The sequence below is a fragment of the Rhagoletis pomonella genome, unplaced genomic scaffold, assembly GCF_013731165.1.
Source record: "Rhagoletis pomonella isolate Grant_MI unplaced genomic scaffold, Rhpom_1.0 Rhpom_scaffold_00013, whole genome shotgun sequence".
NCBI classification, from domain to species: Eukaryota; Metazoa; Arthropoda; class Insecta; order Diptera; family Tephritidae; genus Rhagoletis; species Rhagoletis pomonella.
Window position 1 is genome coordinate 10,853,932 of NW_023458567.1, and position 22,802 is coordinate 10,876,733.

The following is a 22,802-nucleotide window of genomic DNA, read 5'->3' on the forward strand; positions in this document are numbered from 1 at the left end:
CGAAATGCAAAAATACTATTCCAAATTTCGAAGAGTACGAGAACACCCCATTGCAAAGAGGTAGCATGCATGGGGAGCAAGCAGCGAAATTATGTATCAAATACAATAACAAGAGACAGCAAAAAAAATTAAGTGAGCGAGATGAGAGGAATGAGAGAAATATGTAGCAATTCCAACAACAAAACAACTAGCACAGGGTCGCTATTATCTTGCTATGCTATTTTGCAAAATATATACATGGGTTTCGACGTTGCATATTTTGCAGCGATAGGAAATGTTGTTTCCCATGAATTTTATTGTTGTGTGTTTGCAATTTATGCAATCCGTGCAATCCGTGCTACGTGCAATGGCTTTGCAAGATTTGGAGAATACCCCTAATTATTTAGAGCACATGAGCGTGCTAAGTACATATAGAATTTTTGCTTGAGAATGTCTGGCAGATGTGCTGCTGTACATTGTATGCACTACATAGAAATGTATGCAACCCGAGCACCTTCTAATTGTCGTTAGAAAAATAATATAAAAAAAACAACAATCGTCGGTAATAGTTGTTGCTTCTTTTTCTCATTGCACAACAAATGAAAATGTATATGTATGTATGTATGTCGTAAAAAGGTAGCAGCAGAGGTGTAGAGCGAAATAAAGCAATGCTAGACGTTAGCGTTGAGTAACTCGGTACAGTAAAGGCTTGCCCTTGTGTTGTTTACATGTTTATCAACAACACTACCTGCTACAAAAAATCGCATTATTTTTTCATTTTTTTTTTTGCACTTTATGCTTTTGCCTTTTCTCTTTTCTTTATAAGCAATAAAACATTGGCTTTTTGCGTTTAATTTTTCTTCCGTTTTTGGTATTGGTTTTGTTTTATTCCAATTTACATATATGTATGTATCATGAAATAAAAAAAAAAATAGCTTCAATAATTTTTTCCTTCCACATTTCAATGGAATCTTCTTTACAATTAACAGTTTCAGTGCGGTGCATTTTCTTAGTAAAATAATTGAATTTACTTATAAAATATTGCTTATAAAATTTGTGTCTACCTTTCCTTAGTTTAAAAATAAACAATCAAAGAACAAAGTCATCGGAAAAAGAACGAAAGAAAGCAGCAAGTCGCATGCAATGATTGTACATTAATGGCAGACGCGGCGCAGTAAAGCGGTCAGCTGTAACAATACAAGTAAATTAAATAGAAATAAAAAGAAAAAAATCAAAACAACAACACAAAAAGGTGCAAATCAAGTATGTAGTGTATAGAAGATAAAAGTACGGCACCAATGTCTGACATTTGTGGCGGACGCGCAATAAAAATGCCTTAAAAATGTAGCAAATTTGTGAAAATATTAAAGGCGTGCAAAAACACACACACACATACATATGTGTATGTACATATATTTTTATAGCTAAGTACTTTTATGAACGGTGATTGTTTGTTGTCTGTACTCTCGCGAAAACGAACGGCGCTTTGCAGAAAATGGCGTCTTAAATGGCGCATGAAAGAATTTTGCTAAAACAAATTTGTTATTGTTACTTGTTACGAAGCTAAGAAAGCGTAAGTATTTGTTATTATAAGAACATTTTGCCAATTAAAATTAAATTAAATGGCGGTTGATGTGAAAAAGGGTGGGGTAGGGCATGGAAATTGGTTTAAATTGAAGGAAGCTCTGGCTCTGAAAAATTCACACAAATTATGAATTAAGGAAGAAGATACTTAAATAGTAGATGCCTTAGAAATCGTCCGCACACATACGGCTAAAGTAGAAGGTCCTTTGTGATACCACGATTTGGAATCTCCCTTTCCTATGCTAAACCAATTCGCGCTGCGGAAGAATCTCATCAGACATCTTAAATTCCTATTCGTCACTACTCATAGGGCGTGCAGATATGCTGACCGAAGTCTATTTCTAAAGGAGTACGACCAAATCAAGACCCGCGGCCAAGGCTCTCTCTGCGCTTTATATCGGTAGAACCTTTATCTGGGCGTCGTTGTTCTAAGGCATTGCGAGAGCCATGAAGGAAATGGATTTCTTTTTTTTTCACTTTACTCATAGTTTTCGCAGCTTCTGCATCAGCTGCTGCTCCGAAAAGTTACTTCGAGTCGTTATGTTCGAGTCCTTCTCCGAACTCATCTAGGTTAGGTTTACCCAGAGATCTGACAGACCGAGCTTTGCCTCCATTATTGATTCCCTTGAGTTAAAAATAATTTTAAACTAATTCTCTTAATGGAAACCCCAATAAGCTTGAGTAATCTATGGATTAGCTCAAACTTCAGACAAGGAGCCTCTATTGTAGTGTGGTAAACGAAAAGAGAAGTCATTTTGAAAAAGCCGACCAAACTGTCCAGGTATAAACACTACTAGTTGGAGTGCAGTAGAATCAGTAAACTCCTGCTTGGATTTTGGGTAATTACTATCACCAATCAGAGTTTGAGTATAACGATCGAAGGATCTCGGTTAAAAATACTAGAGTATCCAATGGGCCGAGGATCGCACTGAAATGCCTCTCTCAAACGAAGAGCGGTAAGATTTGACTTTATGCCTACGGTATCCTGGCGTTGTAAAGAGGAAAAGTTCTATTTTGCCTGAATCGACGCCAAAATCTAAATGTGCGGACTTTCTTGAAGCGCGCAGCAAGTGACACAGTGTCTGAAGTAACTTGCCTTTAGACGCCATCGCCACGGGCGTCAACTTTAGGCTCCTCTACACTGACTGCATGTTCTTAAGTAGAACTGTTTTTTGGCTGCTTGCTGATAAATAATCTTAGTAAGGTTGCTTATTGAAAACTAATTAAAAACTGGTACGAGATAATGGAATTCGCTTATAAAAAATAATCCAATTTAACATCAGCGCAAATTTAAATTTCTTGTTAAATGCATAATAAATTGCTGTCGCAAATATAATGAAAGTGAATAACGAGTTTAGACACATTTTTATGTTTTTTTTTTTTTTTGCAGTATCGATAATGCACCACTTCGTGGTGGCACAGCTCCTTGGAAGTATGCGGTGTTAATGCGCATATTCACTGGGTAAGTGACAGCTAATGACAGCAAAAACGACAGCTATAAAAATGCAATAAAGAAGAGCGAATGAGCAGAGGGGAAAACACAATAAGTAATTAAACAAAAAATACATCAATTTAAGAGCAGATAAGCAAAACCCAAACAAAAAATTAGTATAAAAAAGGAAGAAAGAGAGTAATCAAATAAATTGAAATAACAAATGCAGAGGAAAGCATAAAGGTTGGAGCAGGTTTGAGTTAAAAAAAAAACAACGAAATGAAAACTTATACAAAATAAGCCCAACGCAAAAGGCCTAAGCAATAAAGAAACAGAAACAAAAACACATACATAAAAAGAAAAAAACAAAACAAAAAAAAAAACAAAAAACAAATACAAAAAAGTACCGCAAAGTAAATCTTATAAAAATTAATGAAAAAATACAAGCATCATAAATAAACATGAATCAGTAAGTTAAATGCGCCAACAAAAGAAGCGCAAAATAGTAAACAAAGAAAATGAGAAAGTAAAAACGCTAAAACCACGCCAATTAAAAACAAAAAATTAAGCATAGCTACGAATGACTATGTGAAAGAAACAAGAATATAATAAGTGCAGCAAGAAGAAGCCTGAAAAACGACCAAATAACGCTTGAAAGCAAACAGAAAAATAATTGCAAATTATTTATGATACAAAGCGTAATAATTTGCGCACTTTTTTAGAAGTGATTAAAAATTTTGTAATATAAAGCTGATGAATGCGCGCAAAAAAAAATTACTGCGATTATAATGATGAAAAAAAAAGAAAACAACACCATGAGCATGGGTGAGATAATGAAAACTGCAAATAAAAAAGCAATAAAAGGAGTTCATTTGTAAAAATATATAAATGAAAATACTTTAGTTTGCAAAAGTTTTTCAAAAGCTAAGAAATTAATGCAAAGAAATAGTAAATATCGAATATAAAATTTGCATAAATCACTGAAAACACTGGTAAAGGAGCATAGCAACAAAAAAAAAGCACATTCACTCATCGACTGCTAACGTCATCACTGATGAATACCTATGTACTATACTACACATAAATAAGAACGAAACCGACGCCGCTTAAAAATGCGACTGTGTGTTATATGTATAACAAGTAATTGATAGTAGCTGATCGCACTGAACGCGAGTGACACGATCGTTGAAAAATGCTGAGGGGAAGCTGAGGCGGCAACGACAATGGATTCCGAATAAAAACGTACATAACTGCATATATACCTACTAATGTGCGTCAAGCTTTGGCCCATAACTAAACATGTACAATATATATACTCGTATACACATAAGTAAATATGTAATTATATATATTAATATAGCTACACTCCGATATCACTCAAGTTAAAACAAACAAGCCTTCATATATGTAGCTATACAAATTTACACATACAAATATGATAAGTATCCGACGAATGCATACTATGTATTTTTGTTGGCCTAAAGTCACATTTTTGGCATCATTTCTTAATGTGCGCTACGGTGGGACGCCAATTTAATTAGGCCAAACATTGAAAACACCTAAGCACTGGAAGCTTATCTCTTACACATATGTATGTATGTGCCACATGTGATAATTTGGCTATTGTTGCTATGGAACAAGTTGTTGTGTGAGTGGCATGCTTGGTAAGTAATTTGGAAATTCAATTCTGGAAATAGGTAAACAAAGGTGCCTACGTAATTCAAAAAGGTGGAGTTAAAGTGTAATAAATGGTATTGCTCATAAAGTGAACAGGGGCAGGGAGTCTAATTCAGAAGTGGAATATATGAAAATTGGGCAGATTTAAGCAGTGTGAAAGAATTCTAAGCTAAAGCGTTCTAAAGGGTGCTTTTTTAGACATGTGGTTTTCAAGAAGAAATAAAACGCATATAGTTTAATGTTATGGCCAAGAATTTAGCTTTATTATAAAGATAAGGATTTGCCATTATGTTTTAAAAATGATTTCGGGCAAGTGACCGCCGCGGCTGGCTCCAATGAATTCCAGCCGTGAGGCCCAATTTCGACCACTTTTTGCAGCAATTGGGGCCGTTTGTCAGCAATAAATAGCACGCCGAATATTCTCTTCCAAGGCGTCAATAGTCTCGGGCTTATCTGTGTAGACAAGCGACTTCACACAACCCCACAAAAAATAGTCCAGCGCTGTTAAATGGCACGATCTTGGAGGCCACGCCACAGGCCCACGACGCGAGATAATGCGCTCACCTAAAGTTGCCTTCCAAAAATTGATTGTTTCTTTGGCTGTATGGCCATGGTCTTGTTGAAATCAAAGGTCATCCACATCAACATCCGCCAATTCAAGCACGAAAAAGTCATTAATCATGGCTCTATAGCGTTCCCCATTGACTGTAACATTATGGCCGGCTTCAATTTTGAAGAAATATGAACCAATGATTCCCTCTGCCCATAGAGCACACCCAACAGTGACTTTTTGAGGATGTAACGGCGTCTCCAAATGCGACAATTTTGTTTGTTAACGTACCCATTCAACTAAAAGTGAGCTTCATCGCCGAACAAAATTTTCTTGTGAAAATCGGCGACGCGCTTGATGGTCGTTCGGCTTCAATTCTTTTTGTACGAGTTGGATTTTGTAAGCCCGCAAACCAAGATTCTTCCGCAAATTCTTCCATAAAGTAGATGGGCACAGCTCCAATTGTTGCGCGCGATGGCGGATGGACTTATTCGGGTCTTCTTCGATACTCTGCTCCACAGCAGCAATAGCGTCTACGGTGCGCCCTCAGAGGATGCGCATTATCCACTAGAGTAAACGTGGTGCGAAACCGATCCATGGTTGCTCGATTTACCGACTCTACTGGGCGATTATGTCGACCGAATATTGAACGCAGCGTGCGATGCGTCGCGCGAACCGAACCATTATTTCGGTAATAAATTTTCACGATTTGCAAACGTTGTTCCGGAGTAAATTTGTTCATTATGAAATGGCAAACCAAACTAAGTATAAATCAAATAACAACTGTCAAAAATGCCAACTCCGAAAAAAAGTATTGCCTCATTGAAAACCACACGTCTAAAAAAAACTACCTTTATAAGGGTCCGCCGGAGACACATTTACGGTACAAACGTTATCCTTGAATGTTCGCATAACTTAACTGCCGACTCGTTCAGCTCTTCTAATATATAAGATCTTGCATGGACTATCCCAGCTTCCAAATAATCTGAAGTGTGTTTTTCATATAGAAAATTCTCGGTTCGAAAATGTTTTATATCTTTAGAAGAACAGCGTATGGCTATGACTGACGCAACTAACAATGACATTATTAAATAACTTTCAAATTCCACGTCATCGACATGAATACATACAAGTGAGCTTTCATAACATGAGTACTAAAGAACTTTTTAAACTTTCTGGCATTTGAATGACGTTTGCGTTAAGTCAAACAAATCTAGTAGCTGTTAAGTTAAAGTTGAAACAATTAACTGCTACAACAAAGTAGTGTAATCTGCGGCGATATGAGTGTTGTAAAAGTATTCAAAGCCAGGCATTACTTCACCCCAAACAGCTTAAGTAATAACAAATAGCGCCACAAAACACTACAAAATTCAAGTGTCAAAAGCTTAACGTAAAAAAGGTACACACAATGAAGAAAACTGTCAAAACCAAACAAGCAAAAAAAATATTGGAAACCACTAAAAAATAATGAAGCGGGGAAGCACTTTGCTTAGAAGTAGACTAAAAGTAAACTATAAAACAAAAAATTTAAATAAACACCTAACAAAAATAACTACGACTATTTGTTTTTGTGGCATTTAAATATTTTCCACCGAATCGTTTGTTTTAAATAAATATGTAAATATGTATAAATATGTTATCCATAAGTATGGGAGAGAACAAACGCGCACCAATACCAATTAAAAAAAATATATTCTATCAACTTTAAAACAAAAACAAACAAGGCCAGCTTTCTACATATGTACATAGGTAAATAAATGTGAGTGTATGCCAGACAATGGGTGGACAGCAGCGTTAACACATATGTATATATGTATGTACATATGTGCATAGGTGGTGTCTAATGTACTCGTAGATACATATTTGTATAAGTACATAGCTATTTAAACTTATAAGCCATACATTCATACCTAAATAGTAGATAGATATATTTGTAAGTACATAAAAATGCGAACCCAAATAAGTAGCTTATACGTAAAAAAAAACCATGTGTTTGTGAAGTTTAACAAAGCATCAGTTGCGTGAAGCTTCTTATGAGTGAGCCGCAAGACTCGGTGCCCATATATGGCGACCGGTAACCACAAAAGTCAACAACGCTGCGATCGTGTGATAGATATTAAATAATTTTTCGCTGTACTCGCTAGTTGTAGCGCCTCAATTTAATTTTTGAATCTGAGAAAAAAAAAACCTAAAAAGATGTCAAAAAGTGACTTTATAGCGCCGGTTGAGAATTATAAGCAGTTTACGAATTTACGCCCTGAATAAAGAGAGTGCAATAATGTGGTTAGCTCGATTTTTAATATTCTCGTTTTAGAACTTGTCTAAGCCGCATGACACCTTTGCGTTGCTTTAATTTCTTTTAGGGCGTGAGGAAATCATTTTCACAAATAGTGTGAAATTTTAGGTGTTTTGATTTATTTTTCTATGTTATTCTAAATGGGCCCAAATTTAAAATTTAGAATTAGAAAACAAAAGTTTAAAAAAATTTAAAACTAACCACAAATATTTATGTTTACAAAAAATTTAAAACCAACCACAAATATTTGTTTAAGAAAAAAATTTAATATTTACACGAAAATTTAATGTTTACACAAAAATTTAAACTTAACACAAAAATTTAAACTTAAACCAAAAATTTTAGATGCGACAAAAAAATTCTAAAAAATCCACGGTGATCTTTACCCACATGAAACTTGCACATTGTTAGACTAAAGTTGAATAGGCTATAAAACTGTGTACTCAAAAACATTCTAACACTTCTGAGAAAAAAGTTTGAAATTATGGTGAAAATTTTTGAATTTTTTTGTAGTTTTCTACAAAGTTTTAAACTTGAGTCAATATGGGTTTTGTTAGATAATGAACTGTATTTTAATTGAAAGTTCCTAAAAAGTAAATAAATAAACATGAGTGGGAAACAATATCACTTTGAAATTGGGGTGATATTGTATTGGCCAATAGTGTGCATACAAATTTTAAGTGTTCACAAAAATTGTAAGCTATAAAAAATTTTCAAAAAAAGAATATTAAATAAAATTAGAACTTACAAAAAAAACATTTACACAAATTCAAATTTAATTATGTTCCAAGAAGTTAAAAACTTACACACATTTAAAATATACGAAATATGTATAAAAATTTCTAAAATACCGAAATTTCTAAAAAACAAGATTAGAGTTTCCAACAAAATTTAATTTACAAACATTTATACACGCATACATGCAGTATCAGACATACATATGTACATATGTAACTAAATTTAATGAAACTGAATTTACAAAAAAATGTATCTACAAAAATTTGAGTTTTACAATAAAATTCGCGTTTATAAAACTTCAAAAAAGATAAAACTTACAAAAAAATCTCAAATTTACCAAGAAATAATTACAATAAAATAAAATTTATTAAATAACGAAAATGTTCAAATTTCAAAGAGCATTTTATAAACAAAGTTTACAATTTACAAAACAAACAATGGAAATTTAATAAAAACAATTTTTATTCATAGAAAAAATTTAATTTCACAAGAAAAATTTAGGTCAGTTTATTGGGTCTTTAGCCCTTAATAAATGGCAATTTTTGTTACTTGTGTGTAGACTCTCGATCTTCAAAGAGCCAACATTCTAACGTCACTACCCCACCTCCCGCGATTTCACATCTCTGATAAATTTTGCGCAGTTACTCAATCAACACTTTCGCGTTTCGGGTAATGTTTTACACAATAGATACAGAAAATGCATCATTCACAACAACAAAACGTTGCAACACCACAAAGCGTTGCTGCTGCGAAAATTTCAATATTAGCAATGAAAAAACAACAACAAAAACTAGCGAATCTTAAAAAGTGTAGTAAAAGTGTTTGCATTAACGTTTCTTAAAATCTATGTATGTAAGTACACTTTTAAACTAATAAAACATACTTTTTTGTTAGATCCGCCATTTTGTAGGCGCCACTGCCGCCGACACCGCCGGCGTTGCCACTGCCAGCAGCTGCGGTCAAATTCTGTATTTGTTGTAATTTCATTACACTTTTTTTCTGTTTTTTAACGTTAATTTTTTTATTTATTTTTGTTGTCGTCTTCGTTGTTGTCGCCCGTTTGTTTATTTTCTACACACTCGTCGCTTTACTTGCTTCCGTTCGTTTTTTTTTGCACTTTTTTGCTTTAGTTTGTTTTATTTTATTTTCGCTTGGTTGTCTTTTGTTGTATTTGTATTAAAATAACAATAACGTCTTGCTGTTGATTTTTTGCACTTTGCACAGTTGCTAGTAAAAAGTATTGTATTATCAAAGCAATAACAAAAGGAGGCGATGATGGTGATGGCGAAGAAGAAGCTTACAAATCGCAAACGACGTCGCACGACGAACTTGTACTTTTATTATATAAAAACAAAACAAAAAAAATGCACTGCGAGGAAAAGAGCCAGAGCCGGAGTCAGCCAGCTAGTCATCCGACAGCAGCACGTCGCTTAAATCGGTGACGATATCGTTTTGGACACAAGTTTCTGTTTCTACAAGCGCCAAGTAGTAGAAAGCATTTAAAAGTGACATACACGAACCAACGAACGAACGCGCTAATGGGCGGCGATTCTGTTGTGGAACACCACCGACCGAACGATCGACTGAGGGACCGACGTAGTGCGGCGGTAGCAAATCGCACAGCACAGCACAGGCAGGCAGGAAAGCTGAAGGCTGTGCAGCCTGCAGGCGTTTGTCGGCGACCCACTCACATGAACAGCACACACTAATACAGCGAGCGAGCGAGCGGCGCTGCGTCCGCGTCCGCCTCTCCCTCCCACTCCTTTTGAGCTTTGTATGCGCTGACTAAACGAACGGCGATGAGAAGATGTCGCACACAAACACTTACACGCAGGCTAAAATACAATTACATGCGAGCGTGAGTGCGTGCGTGTGTGCTGATGAAAAAATGCCACAGCAAATTGTAAAGAAATTTTCAAACACTTTTTTCTTACGATGTTATGCGAAAAATTGCACTTTTTTGGTGACGCTAGTTGTTTTTGCAGTGGAATTTTCTAAATTTATTGGCACACTTTTTTAAGAAAAAAAGTTCGTGCAATTTTTTCCTTCTTGTTTGAAGTGCCAAAACACTGTGACTTGGAAAATCTGCAAGTTTTCCACAGTTTTTTTTTTTTTTTTTGTTTTTAAATAGTTTATTTTTTTTCAAAAATCTCTTTGACAACTTTCAAACAGTTTTAACTTCTTATCTAAATTAAATTCACTTTTTTCTGCCAACTAACAATTTTTTCTTTGCTAAAAAATGTTCAATTTCTTTCGCGACAACAACTGACGCGGCGTGTGCTTGCCTACTGAATGTATGCGGCTGGGTTTGACTGGTCGGCACTGGCTGGCCTGGCCTGGCTGGTTGGTCTTTTCTGCGGCAGCGCTGGCGATTGCCGACATCGACATCGACGACGACGATGACAACGACGATAGCGACAACAACACCACAGCATGCCTGACTTGCGATTTGTTGCGATACGATACCCAAAGAGAAGTGGTGGTGGAGGCGCTGAGCACAAGGCAAATTTTGTTTTGTTGACGATGTGGCGGCCATCGCCATAGCCGTCGTTGTTGGTGCTGATGTTGGCTTCGCAGTTGCAGCAACAACGAGTATGGCACCGAGAAAAGCGCCAACGAAACGAGGCAATGAAAAATATCAAGAACAACAACTAATATGTACATAAGTATATACATATGTATATAGTAAATTTAGTGCAACGCTTTTGATAGTCGTTCAAATACACAAAAACAAAAAGACATTGTTGCTGTTTATATTAGTTAGATTACGTGTATACATACGGTGACCAGATTTCTGTGGACAAAAATCGGGACATTTCTAAAACATCGAATCCGAATATACGATTTTGTTTTAGAATAAAAAGATATAAAATCTTTTAATACAGTTTTATTTAAAACAAAAGAAAAGGAAAAAACTTGAAAAATTATCGCAAAAATGTATACACACACTGAACCTTTTATTCATATCCCTTATTTTTTGAGGTCACATTAGTATGGTGTGATTAAAAAACAACTAACTTAATAATTATAAATACCTTAAAAAAATTAGCAAGAATAAAACATAACCAAAGATGATGGAAAATAAGGACGCTATGTTTATCACTCCCTTATATTCTATGTTCTTTGTGACAACGAATGTGCTACTATGTTTGTCCAAAAAATGGTTTTTGGCCGAATTAAGTTGCGTGTGTCTAAAGCTTTTTCAGCAGCGTATTATTGTTCCTTAATCCTCCTTTTTTAAATTTTAGCGTCTATGGTTTTTGGTTTGACCGTTATGAAATTGTGCTTATAAACGTTTACAAAGTTTCCTGACAAAAACCAAAAACGTTTGTCAAGATTTTATGTTTTTATTTCATTTTATTTTTTATATCTTATAACCTAACAAAAGATTTATAAACCACAATGTCAATGTTGCCTTTAAACAAGATCATTCCTCAAAGGGTTAATAAAGAAAAAAAACTGCAAATCGGGATTTAATCGGTACAAATATCTAAAAGCGATTTTTAAAAAATATTTAGCGGGACAATTTTCTTAAAATCGGTACGAATGGTCACCGTATGTATACATTACATGTAGCGATTGAGCATGCGTTTGTGCAAACATACTTACATATATGTGAGAAGGTGAAGAAAGTATCTCGTAAGTATAAAATGTAAAAGTATCGCACCAATATAATATACATATGCAACTTAATTAAAAATAAGAAGCAAAAAAGCTCGATCTGAATAATAGAATTGCGGAGAGCGCACGCGAAAGTCGCAAAGAGAGCGAAAATAATGTAAAAAAAAAATAAAGCAATCGCAAAGAGAGGTACGAGTGTAGATATGCAAATGTGAGCAATCGGAGCCGGTTACTACTGACGACCAGTGTTGCCATTTGGTGTTTATTGAAACTACCTTATTTTTTGTATCATGCAAATAACCTTTAATTATTTATTTATTGGATGTAAGAAATGTGTACCTATTTTGCTGTTTTTGTGAAAAACCTAATAAAACATTTGAATAATTGCCTTTAGTTTTTTAGCCGTTTTTTTGTCCATTTACCTGGATTGCTGAATGTTTTCTGGCAACATTGCTGACGACTTTTCGTGGTCACAGCTACAGTAATTGGGCGACGCTAAGCCAAACGCCGAGTGCAAAAACGGCACAGTCGCTGACAAGTAATAAAAAACCTTATCGCGAAGAGTAAATACTAGAATATATTATTTAAAAAATTTAACAGAAAAGAGCACAAAGTGCACACAAAACAAAAAATGCCAAAGTAAAAAGAGCGTTTTACTTGCTTGAAGAGCTTTACTTTCCAATTCCTTGGAGAACGAAAGAAATTCGTTATTTGTATTCAGTGTGTAGATAAATGAATAAATGTCAACAAAAAAATTTAAGAATTAAAAGAAAAATCTAAATTAAAAAATTTTAAAATTAATTTTTTATTAATAAATAAACAAAAAATAAAACGAAAATTTATTAAAAAATTTAAGACATTTAAAAATTTTAATTAAAATTACATATATAAAAAATTCAAAAAACGTAATATTAGAAACTTTTCAAAACAATAACAATTGAAAACAAAATAAAAAATTTTGAAAATTGAGCAATATCACAAAAAATAATTAGACAATATCAACACATTAAAGATTTGCAAAACAAAATAGAGTTCAAGCAAATTGAAAAAAGCGGAATAAAAAGTAAAACGAATTTGAAGTATTAAAAAAAAAATCAAATAAAAAATTTAAGTATGCAAAATAAAAAATAATAGAATTTAAAAGTTAACTAAAAAATAAAAATAACTACTAAAAAAATGTATATACATACAAAAAATTAAAAAAATATAAAAAATAATCTTAAAAGTTATACGAAATAAAACATTAAAAAAAAATATATGTAAATAAAATGGAAGCAACGGTAACTATTAGAAAATCAAGACCAAGTCAAAGAAATTGCTGAATCACAACTTTAGGAATACAGCAAGCTTGATGAATTGAGTTACAACAAAAAATTAATCACGTCATTAGAAACTACAATCGCAGCAAGTAAATGCACCAGAAACAGCAACAACGTTCTCTCTCTCACTGGAGGAAATCTTAAAAACTAGTTAATAATATGAGAGAGACAGACCATTTATTTATTAAGCAAAAGGAATTCTTCGAGAACGTCAACGGATTAAAGCTGAAATTAGTCGAGAACGCAGAACGTATACTTAAACGCAGTCTGTATACGCAGAATTTTGTCGATTACTGGAGCCCTCAGTGTTGCTTACTACACTGTTGCCACTCATCAATGCCTTTTCATAAACTTACCCTTTCAACTACAATTTATCGTGCTATAATAGATTTTAGCTAAATATAAACTACTTAGTTTTCAACAAAAACTTTATTCAATAGTAAATTTCAAATATTTTGAACATATTTTGAATAGGAACTTATATCTTTCTTACCATCTGTAAAACTGACGAAGTGGCAACCATCTAAAGAAGGAGAAATCAGCTGACACGGAAAAATCTAAATTCCGCAGATTTCTGCGCTACCGGCTACAACTACAGAAAAATTCTGCGGTGTTGAGTTTTCATTTACATGGCGCTTTGGTAAGACAGATCGTGTCAGCTGACTCGGGTTTACGTACCGGTAGGTTTACGTTCTTGACTAATTTCAGCTTAACACTCTGCTCACTCACTATCGTGCAGTTAAAAATATACCCATCCAATCACACTCTTCCACTCGCTAAGTTGCTCCACTGAGTGTGCGTCAGTGCAACAACAAATATGTCAACAACATTGGAAAGCTTACGCTCAAATAATGCTAAAAAAAGAGATCGGCAGAAAACAAAAGAAATATGTAATGCCAAATGAAATATATAACAACAAATACGACTACAATAAATGTATGTATGGATTCATATTCTATCACTAACACGGCGGTACGCTATGGGATTGATACAACAATAACAAACTAAATATGTGTATACCACAAATTAACAAATTATTCGCTATAAACTAATGGAACGCACGAATAGAAAATTGTTGTATAGCACACGAGCGAAGCGAGAGACGATTTCAAATGGGCGCATAAGTAAAGTACAATAAAAAAGGTGAAAAGCTTAGAAACAAAAAATAACTGAATTGGAGACGCGGTCATACATACATATTGTATGTATGTATGTATTCGTTTATAAGAGAAAACAAATAAAACTGAAATTCTGCATAGTAAAATTAGATATTCTAGCATACTAAGTATTTAGAAATAAATTTCGGGATATGTATTTGTTTGCTAAAAGCAAACTGAACGTACATAAGCAGCGAAAGAGCAAGGTTGATTGAAGCGTAAAAAAGAAACAAGATTTGTGTTACAAAATTGCGTGATTGTATTTATTCAAATGTTTTATTGTTTTAATAAATAATTTTTACACAGCCAACATTAAAATCAAATGATGAAAGCACTCAGCGGAAAACGAGATGGACTGAGGCAAAACGTTTGAATATGTAATATATTACGAATCGAATTCTGATTCCAATATGCTTTTATCAGGTTTAGTATTGAAGTCGGTTGTGTTTTTTGCTTAAAAATTACTTGCTTTTTAGTTTTTTAATATACCAATTTTTAAATACTATTTTTTATACATACATATTTTTTATATATTATTTTATATTTTTGTATAAGTACATACATATATTTTATTTTTATACCCGAGCGCACTTTTAGTAATATTTTAGTAACGACTGAAGCTTATTCATTCAAAATTTATATTTGCAATGATATTTAGGCGGAAAATATGAATATTATACGTTTTTGGAAAATGGGCGTAGCCACGCCCACTTACACTGGCTATCAAAAGTGAGTGCATGGTGTTTTTTGTTTAATGTTCGCAATGTTTTTCAAGTTAATTTTTTTTTATGAAAACATTGTTCATGCTTTAATCAAACTTTGAAACCTTATATGGAACTTAGAAAAATTCAACGTATTTTCGTCTAAATTTTGACCTTTTTAATCTGAATTTTTAGAAAAATTGTTTGTACGCGATAGATCGGTTTTTTAATTCTAGTAAAACAAGAACAAGTTTTAAGCGGCTAAAGATCGCGTAGATTTTTAATGATAATATGAAATACGACTTTAGCAAGAAATACGTTTATAACAAATTTTTGGAAAATGGTCGTGGCACCGCCCACTTATGACCACATATGTATATCTCGGTAACCGTTCCAGGAATTTGTATCAAACTCAGCAAATTTATAGTACTTGACACATAAAAGAAAGACGTTGAAAATTTTTGAAATCGGAATAAAATAACGCCCACTTTTCATATACCAGTAGGTAAATGTCAAAAAATGCGGAAACCTTGATATTTCGAAATTTAAGGAAAATCAAAGATTATTCAGGTTTTTTAGAAAATGGGCATGGTACCGCCCACTTATAACTATATAACGTTCGTCTACTATTTTTCTAGCACTCGGGTTTTTCCGATCAAGGGCTCTTGTGTCGGCCAGCTAACTCGATTCATATCGGCGAACCCCCGTCAATCGTTTTTATTCTCTTTTTAGTTTACGGTACTTTTACCTTTTTATATTTTCATTTCAGTATTTTATTTTTTTCTTTATTTATATATTTTAACAGATGCTTTCCATTTCCAGACAACCGGTCAGGTACGAATTTTTTCACAGTTCATAATTTTACTAATATTGTGCATTATTTTTGTTTTTATTTTTTATACATACTCATTTTTTTTTTTTGTTGTGGTTTCTTTCAAAGTTTCCTATTTTTACTTTTCATTTTATTTTACTTGACCGCCTGTCACTTTTATTTTCGGTAACTTAATTACTTCAAAGTATGTACTTTAATTTTTTTATTTTTTCTCACATATTTTTAACGGTAAGGTTAGCGATTTTTCTATTTTATTTTATGCATTTCTGCGTACAAATTTCGGAAACTATGAGCTATTAAATTTGTTTATTATCAACAGGGAAGTAATTTTAGACAAAAATACTACGCAGAAATACGATTTCAATGCCATTTAAAATTCAGATACATATTTTTAATACCAAAAAAAATATATACTATATAAAAATTTGCATTCCGTAATTTCCCAAAATTGTGAAAACTATTGCTCACTGACGTTGTCGATGCATTATAAAATGCAAAGCACATGATTCTGTTTTTGTTTTTGTTTTCATTTTAATTTTTTCATTCAGTTATTTTACATTCACCGCCTATGCACTAAAATTATTTCACTATTTGTCACATTTTTCCCTTATGCCGACTAGAGAGTATGACGTTTCGCTTGCAGCCACACAAAGCCAAGCAAGCGAATGGCAAGCCACGTCAATGTCACAAATGAACAGCTCATCAGCAGACAAATACTTAGCCGTCGGAGGCGGCGGCAGGAGATCATTCATTCATGGGATGATGATGATGCTGTGTAAATTCAAAAACTAATCATTTTAATCGACTTATTGTAGATTTGGAATGGGTAGGAAAGTTTTGAATGTTTTTTTTTTTTTTTTTTTTTTTTAGTTGTGTTAACGCTACCTTAATTTAATTACGGCCATAAAATTTGGCAATGTGTCTGACCTCTGGTCGCTTTAATATTTTTCCGGCGTCCAGTAGGTAGCTATCTATTACTTAGCCTTGCTAAAAAAAAAGTGGGTCACGCGTGCTAAAAGTATTTGGTTTTTTGTATGTTTGTATATACTTCAAAAAGTGCGACTATGTACATTAGGAATTACGATAAATACGAATGAAAGGGAAGACCACAAACAAAAAAGTGGCAGCAATTAAACATTTCCCACTGATAAGACCAAAACTCTAAATGCAATTATTTATGTGGAAAAATGTACATATGTATATGTAAATGTGATTGCGTTTGGTAACACACACAGAACTGTATGACAAATCAAAAAAAAAAAAAAGTAATAAGAAAATATTCGCCGAGTGCAATGTCACCGGTCGAACGCGTTACGTATACGCCCTGTATGGTCATTTGGCTGAAGCAAAGTTTGCACGCATACAACAGCAAGCCCACTCGTTTGCCTACACAGCTGACTGTCTGACAGTTGGTTGACACTGCGATGGCTGCTGCTTATGCTGACTATAGTAGTATTATACTACAGTAATACTTACTTTTTGTATACATTTTTTTTCGCGGCAAATGAAGATATCTGCGGACTGTGGCTAAAAATAATCACATCCCAGCTTTTAGTTAGTCATCCCGCAACGGTTGCAATAAGCAACAAACAACAAAAAATTTACATATGTATTTTTGGCGGTTTTACAAATTTATATTTAATTTATAAAACATATTTCCTTTGTTTTTATAACATAGGGCTGGCAAATAAATATTAGCAACACGCGTTAATTCCTATTGGATGAATATAGGGGCGTAAGATTATAATGTACGTAGAAAGCTGTCAGCTAAGCATCAAACGGGTAGTGAATCACAAAATTTGTGAATTTATAACAGAGAATATATTACGAGCTGCTTTGTCTTGCGTCATTATCTCAGCAAAATAACTCTTAGATTGGCAGTGAATGAGTTCTTTGGCGCCAACGCTCGGAAAACTCAATCTTCAAGACGAAACATCCAATAAGAAGGAACTAAGTTCTAGCATAAAAGGATTCATCAGAATTAATTAAATGACTCTCTGATTAGAAAGGCGAGAAAAAAGAAATCAAACATGTTGTGATAGACGATGGGCAAACTCTGAGTGTGATCTTGATCGATGCTTTAAAATAAACTAATTAAGCGCAAAATATTTATTTATCTATTTTTATCTGCCATCAAATTCGAATATTATGTATTAATTTTATTCAACGTAAATTGAGCAAAAAAACATTTGCCATCTAAAATTAACAATATCTTCCAGTTAAATTGAGAGGGAATCTATGGATGTACTTTTGTATTACCGGGAAATAAAATAGAATTCTCGTCACAGTTTGTCGACAACAATGCTGCAGAACAAAGCAAATCGCGTGATATGAGTATTGTCTGCGCGCATGCAGCAAATAAGTGCACAACAAATAGCTGATTGAGGTGATCATTTCTTCTTAATTTATTCAAGATAATTTTAGATATAGAAAAAAAAACAGAAATATGCACATATGTATGTGGGTATTGGCTCAAGTATTAGTAAAGGTGATGATAATGCACAATAAACACTTGGATTGGTTGATTTTCAAGTGTACCTCAGTTGGAGAACCAACCCATTTTCTAACAAAAGGGCACATTTTTTGTATGCAAAATAATCTGAGTACTCTACTTGAGAAAAGCTAGGATATCAATTTTAATTCAAACTTTATTCAACTTTTAGTCAAACCTTGGGGAAAATGTTGGAGAAAAATTTTGTATATCCACTTGAAAATCAAGAATTTCTCAAAGATTGGAAAAAAATTGGAAAAATGTTTGCTTTGTGCATATTGGGTGATAATGGGAATGGGAATGATAGGTAATGGTAATGGTAAAAGTGGTTGTAATGATGGTATTGGTAATAGTAATGGTGATAATAGTGGTAATTGTAATATTTTTGTGGTAATGATGATGGTAATGGTAATGATAATGGTAATGATAATGGTAATAATAATGGCAATGGTAATGGTAGTAATGGTAATGGTAATAATAATGGCAATGGTAATGGTAGTAATGGTAATGGTAGTGACAATGGTAATAGTTATGACAAAGATTATGGTAATAGCTATGATAATCATAATGGTAATGATGATAGCAATAGTAATGATTAATGGTAAGTGTAAATGGTAATGATAATGCAAATGTTAATGATAATCGTAATAATAATGGTAATAGTGACAGTAATGGCAATGGTAGTGCTAATGCAAATGGTAATGATAATTTAAGTGTAAGTATATTAATTTAAAAACATATCTCGCGTTCAGCACCCACCCGCGAGTTGGAAAGCGTTAAGTTAACAATATCATGGCAGCTAGCTTTGAATATATGTACATACATAGCCCTGACAGAAACAAAAAACTTTTATTTGATACGGAAATGAGTATTTAATAATCTACAAATAAGTGTACACATTGTCTGAAGATCCATATGTATATAAGTTGTATGTATGTATGTACTTTTCTATTTATCAGCACTGTACGCCTGAAACTACAAATGTTAAATGCAGTTTTTACAAATGTTGCAGACTGTTAAGCACACATGTACACATGTATTTATTTATGTAAATAGTTTTGCAAGTAGACGCGAAAAAATCACATGAGACTCGTGACTACATATTTGCGATATATGTATGTATGTATGTACGTATGTTCATACTATAAAAACGTAAGAGCATTCGGCCAAAAATGTACATACAGCTGTTTGTGTGCCTATTGGCCGCGCTCATGTGCGGAACCACGAGACTTCGATTTTCAACGCTGTAGCTGTTGTTTTTGCATTGTTTGTATACGAAAATCAAAATCAATCCAATTTCACATATCAGTGCATTGAGTTGATAGACTTTGAGTCCAAAAATAATAAAAGTGCCATAGATACTACATATAGTATGCATAGATGGAGTAAAGCGAAGAAAGGACAGAGGAAAAGGGTCGTCGAAGAAAAACGAAGGCGGACAACTGTTGTCGTCCGACGACGATCATCAGCAGCGGTATGGGTGACAGAGCACGTTGCGATGTGATGTTGATGTGCATAATAGTGATGTTGTAGTTGTTGTTGCTATTCTTATTGCTTCTGTTGTTGGCACTTTAGCTGTCCCATGCTGGTTTGGCTGGCGATGTAGCAATTGTTAGAAAAAATATATGAGGAAAGCAAGGGGGCTGAGGAGTAGATGACAAGCCATAGCAACTGCAAACGCCGCTACACTCGCCAACGTACAAATGTTGCTAATAATAACCAACTGTGTTGCAAGCAACAGACAGCCGTGGTTGAAATGTAAAAGAAATCAATAATAACTCAATGCAACGCCTTTTTGTGTGTTTGTTGAGGTGGGTGGGGGTAAGCAAAAAAAAGTGCATATGTAAGAGCGCTGTATACGACAGGATGACAAAAAAAAACACACCAAAAAAAGTGTAGCAGATTCAAATTTTTTAAAAGCGAGAAACGGCTGACAGACTGGCCGAACGCTAACCGCGCCGCCAACCGAGTGGGCGACCGAATGTTGACAGCACGTTAGTGTACATATGTAAATAATGTAGCGGATTTACACTTTGAGGATGTCCACAAAAGCAACAATTACAAACTAGTCCATTAGTCAGCAATTTATGTGCTGGGGTCTGATATAAATTTTGATTATTTTTCTATTACATTTTAAAAGTTTTTTTATTTTATATTTTCATTTCACTATTTTTTATTTTTATATTTTTAGAATTTTTATTTCTCTACTTTTATTATTCTTTTATTTTTGTTATATAATTATTTCTCTAATTAGTTTTTTACGTTTATTTAATTAATTTTTTAATTTTAGATACATATAATTTTTAAAGTTTTATTTTTTAAGTCAATTAGTTTTTTTTTACTTTTATTTTTTTACTTCAATTAGTTTTTTACTTTTATTATTTTTTTTACTTTTATTATTTTTTTACTTTTATTATTTTTTTACTTTTATTATTTTTTTACTTCTATTACTATTTTACTTTTATTATTTTTTAATTGACTTAATTTAGTTTTATTATTATTATACTTAATTTTTTACTCTTATTGTCTTATTTCTGTATTGCTTTTACTTCGATTATTTATGTAGTTTGTAAATATCCTCTACAATTTTTTCTTTATTTACAATACAATTTCTTTATAAATCTGAAATTCATTAATTTTGTTTCGAATGTTTTTTAATTACTGCCTATTTTTTACTTAATTTTTTTATTTGTTTTTTTTTTGTTGTTTAAAAATTGTTGAATATAATTTTTTTAGTCATTCATACATTTTTTAATTAATTAAGTTTTTTATTGTTTTAATTTTCTTTATTTAAATTTTTTCACTAATTTTTTTTAACTTTTCTTTTAATAATTTTAATTTTTCTTTTAATTATTTTAATTTTCCTTTTAATTGATTAAATTTATTTTTATTTGTTTTAATGCTTTTGTTTTGACTTTTTCGTGTACTATTTATTGTTATTTTTTTCATATCTAATTTCATTATTATTTTAACATATTCCTTTTTATTTTATTTTTTCTCAAATTTCCACATTTCTCCAAAAATTTGCGTTTTTATTTTCAACATTTTGTCGAATTTCTCAGCAAAAATGTAACAAATTTATACAATTTCATTTTCATACATTAAACGATTCAGTTTCACTGCAATTTTTGGCAACTTTTACGAAACAAGTTCAAGGAAGTTCATGCTAGATTTTACACAAAACTAAAATTAACATCTGTAAATGATTTTCTCGTAATACATACATACATATAAACAAAATTCGTTCGTTTAGAAGACGCTAAACAAAAATAGCGCAGCTATACCAAAAAATAAGTGTTGTCACTAAGAGTCTACTTTTTCGTAGAACTTTGGCTTTTTTTTGTGATTTTTGTAATTATTGTAATTGAGTTGCTAATGCTTGTTGCAGCTGTTGCGGCTGCCTGAGTGGAACACAATGCTATTAAAACAGCATCAACAAGCATCAACGTATTGAAAGGCAACAACAGAGGTGCCGAGCTTTTGTATGTATGTATGTAGAAAGAATGATTGAATAAAGAGAGGTGTACCAGTATATATGCATATATATCTGATTTTATGAGGTGCTATTTTAGCTTTTTTAAAACATAGCTACAAAAAGGCCTTAGTTCGGTGGGAGAAAAAATTTAAAAAATTTTTACGAACGATTAACTTCGTGGTTTTTTCTTTTATAAATATTTTAAATAAAAGAAATTTTAAAAATTAATATACACAACATATTGCGTTAGTACAGTCTCACACGCTCCGGTTTTCGATTACCTGGTCCCGTATTGCCGGCTCAAAGTGTATGTGTGGTGATGAGGACCTTCGTACGCAAAACCGGATATTTAGTTTTTACTGATATTTTTTTTATTTACGTTTAATATTTCTATATTTATTTTGTTTTTTTTCTCTATGTTTTATATTTTAGTTTTTAATTTCAAGTTTTTCTTTTTATATTATTTTTTTACTTCTTTTATTTTATTTTCTTTTAATTTACATTTTTTAATTTATTTTAATTTTATATATGTAGGCATTATCTCTAATTTTTTTAATTATCTTTTTTATTTTGTTATCTTTTTATATGTTATATTTTCTTATTTTTTATAAACTTAACTTAATTTTTCTGTAATATTTTTTGTACTATATTTTATTTTTTTATTATATCTATATTTTAATTTTTTCCTGTATCATCTTTTTAATTTTTTTGCACTACATATATATCTCATTTATTTTTTTGTATTATCTTTTTGTTAATTCTCTTTTATTTTTTATTATCTCTATTATTTTTTATTACCTCTTTTATTTTTTATCACCTCTTTTATTTTTTATTCTCTCTTTTATTTTCTTATTATCTCTTTTATTTGTTACTATTTTTATTTTCATATTATCTGTTTTTTTATATACCTATTACTTTTTTAATTTTTCATATTATATTCTATCTTTTTT

The 22,802-nt window shown here is 32.4% G+C and overlaps 1 protein-coding gene across 6 annotated transcripts in view; it reads right to left on the reverse strand.

Moving 5' to 3' along the window:
• LOC118748766 (mucin-19) overlaps positions 1 to 22,802 on the reverse strand; it is an 81,846-nt gene that overhangs the window by 19,691 nt on the left and 39,353 nt on the right. Inside the window, exons 1-2 of one of the 6 annotated variants that reach the window (XM_036483436.1) lie at positions 10,458 to 10,567; positions 9,140 to 9,483 (exon numbers count right to left, since the gene is read on the reverse strand). The exons of 3 other annotated variants lie outside the window; for them this stretch is intronic. In XM_036483436.1, coding sequence (XP_036339329.1) covers positions 9,140 to 9,243 — 104 coding nt within the window. In that variant the 5' untranslated portion in view covers positions 9,244 to 9,483; positions 10,458 to 10,567. Of the gene's footprint in view, positions 1 to 9,139; positions 9,484 to 10,190; positions 10,339 to 10,457; positions 10,568 to 22,802 lie in introns of those variants that run through there. 2 more of the 6 variants (XM_036483437.1, XM_036483435.1) reach the window with 2 other exon arrangements.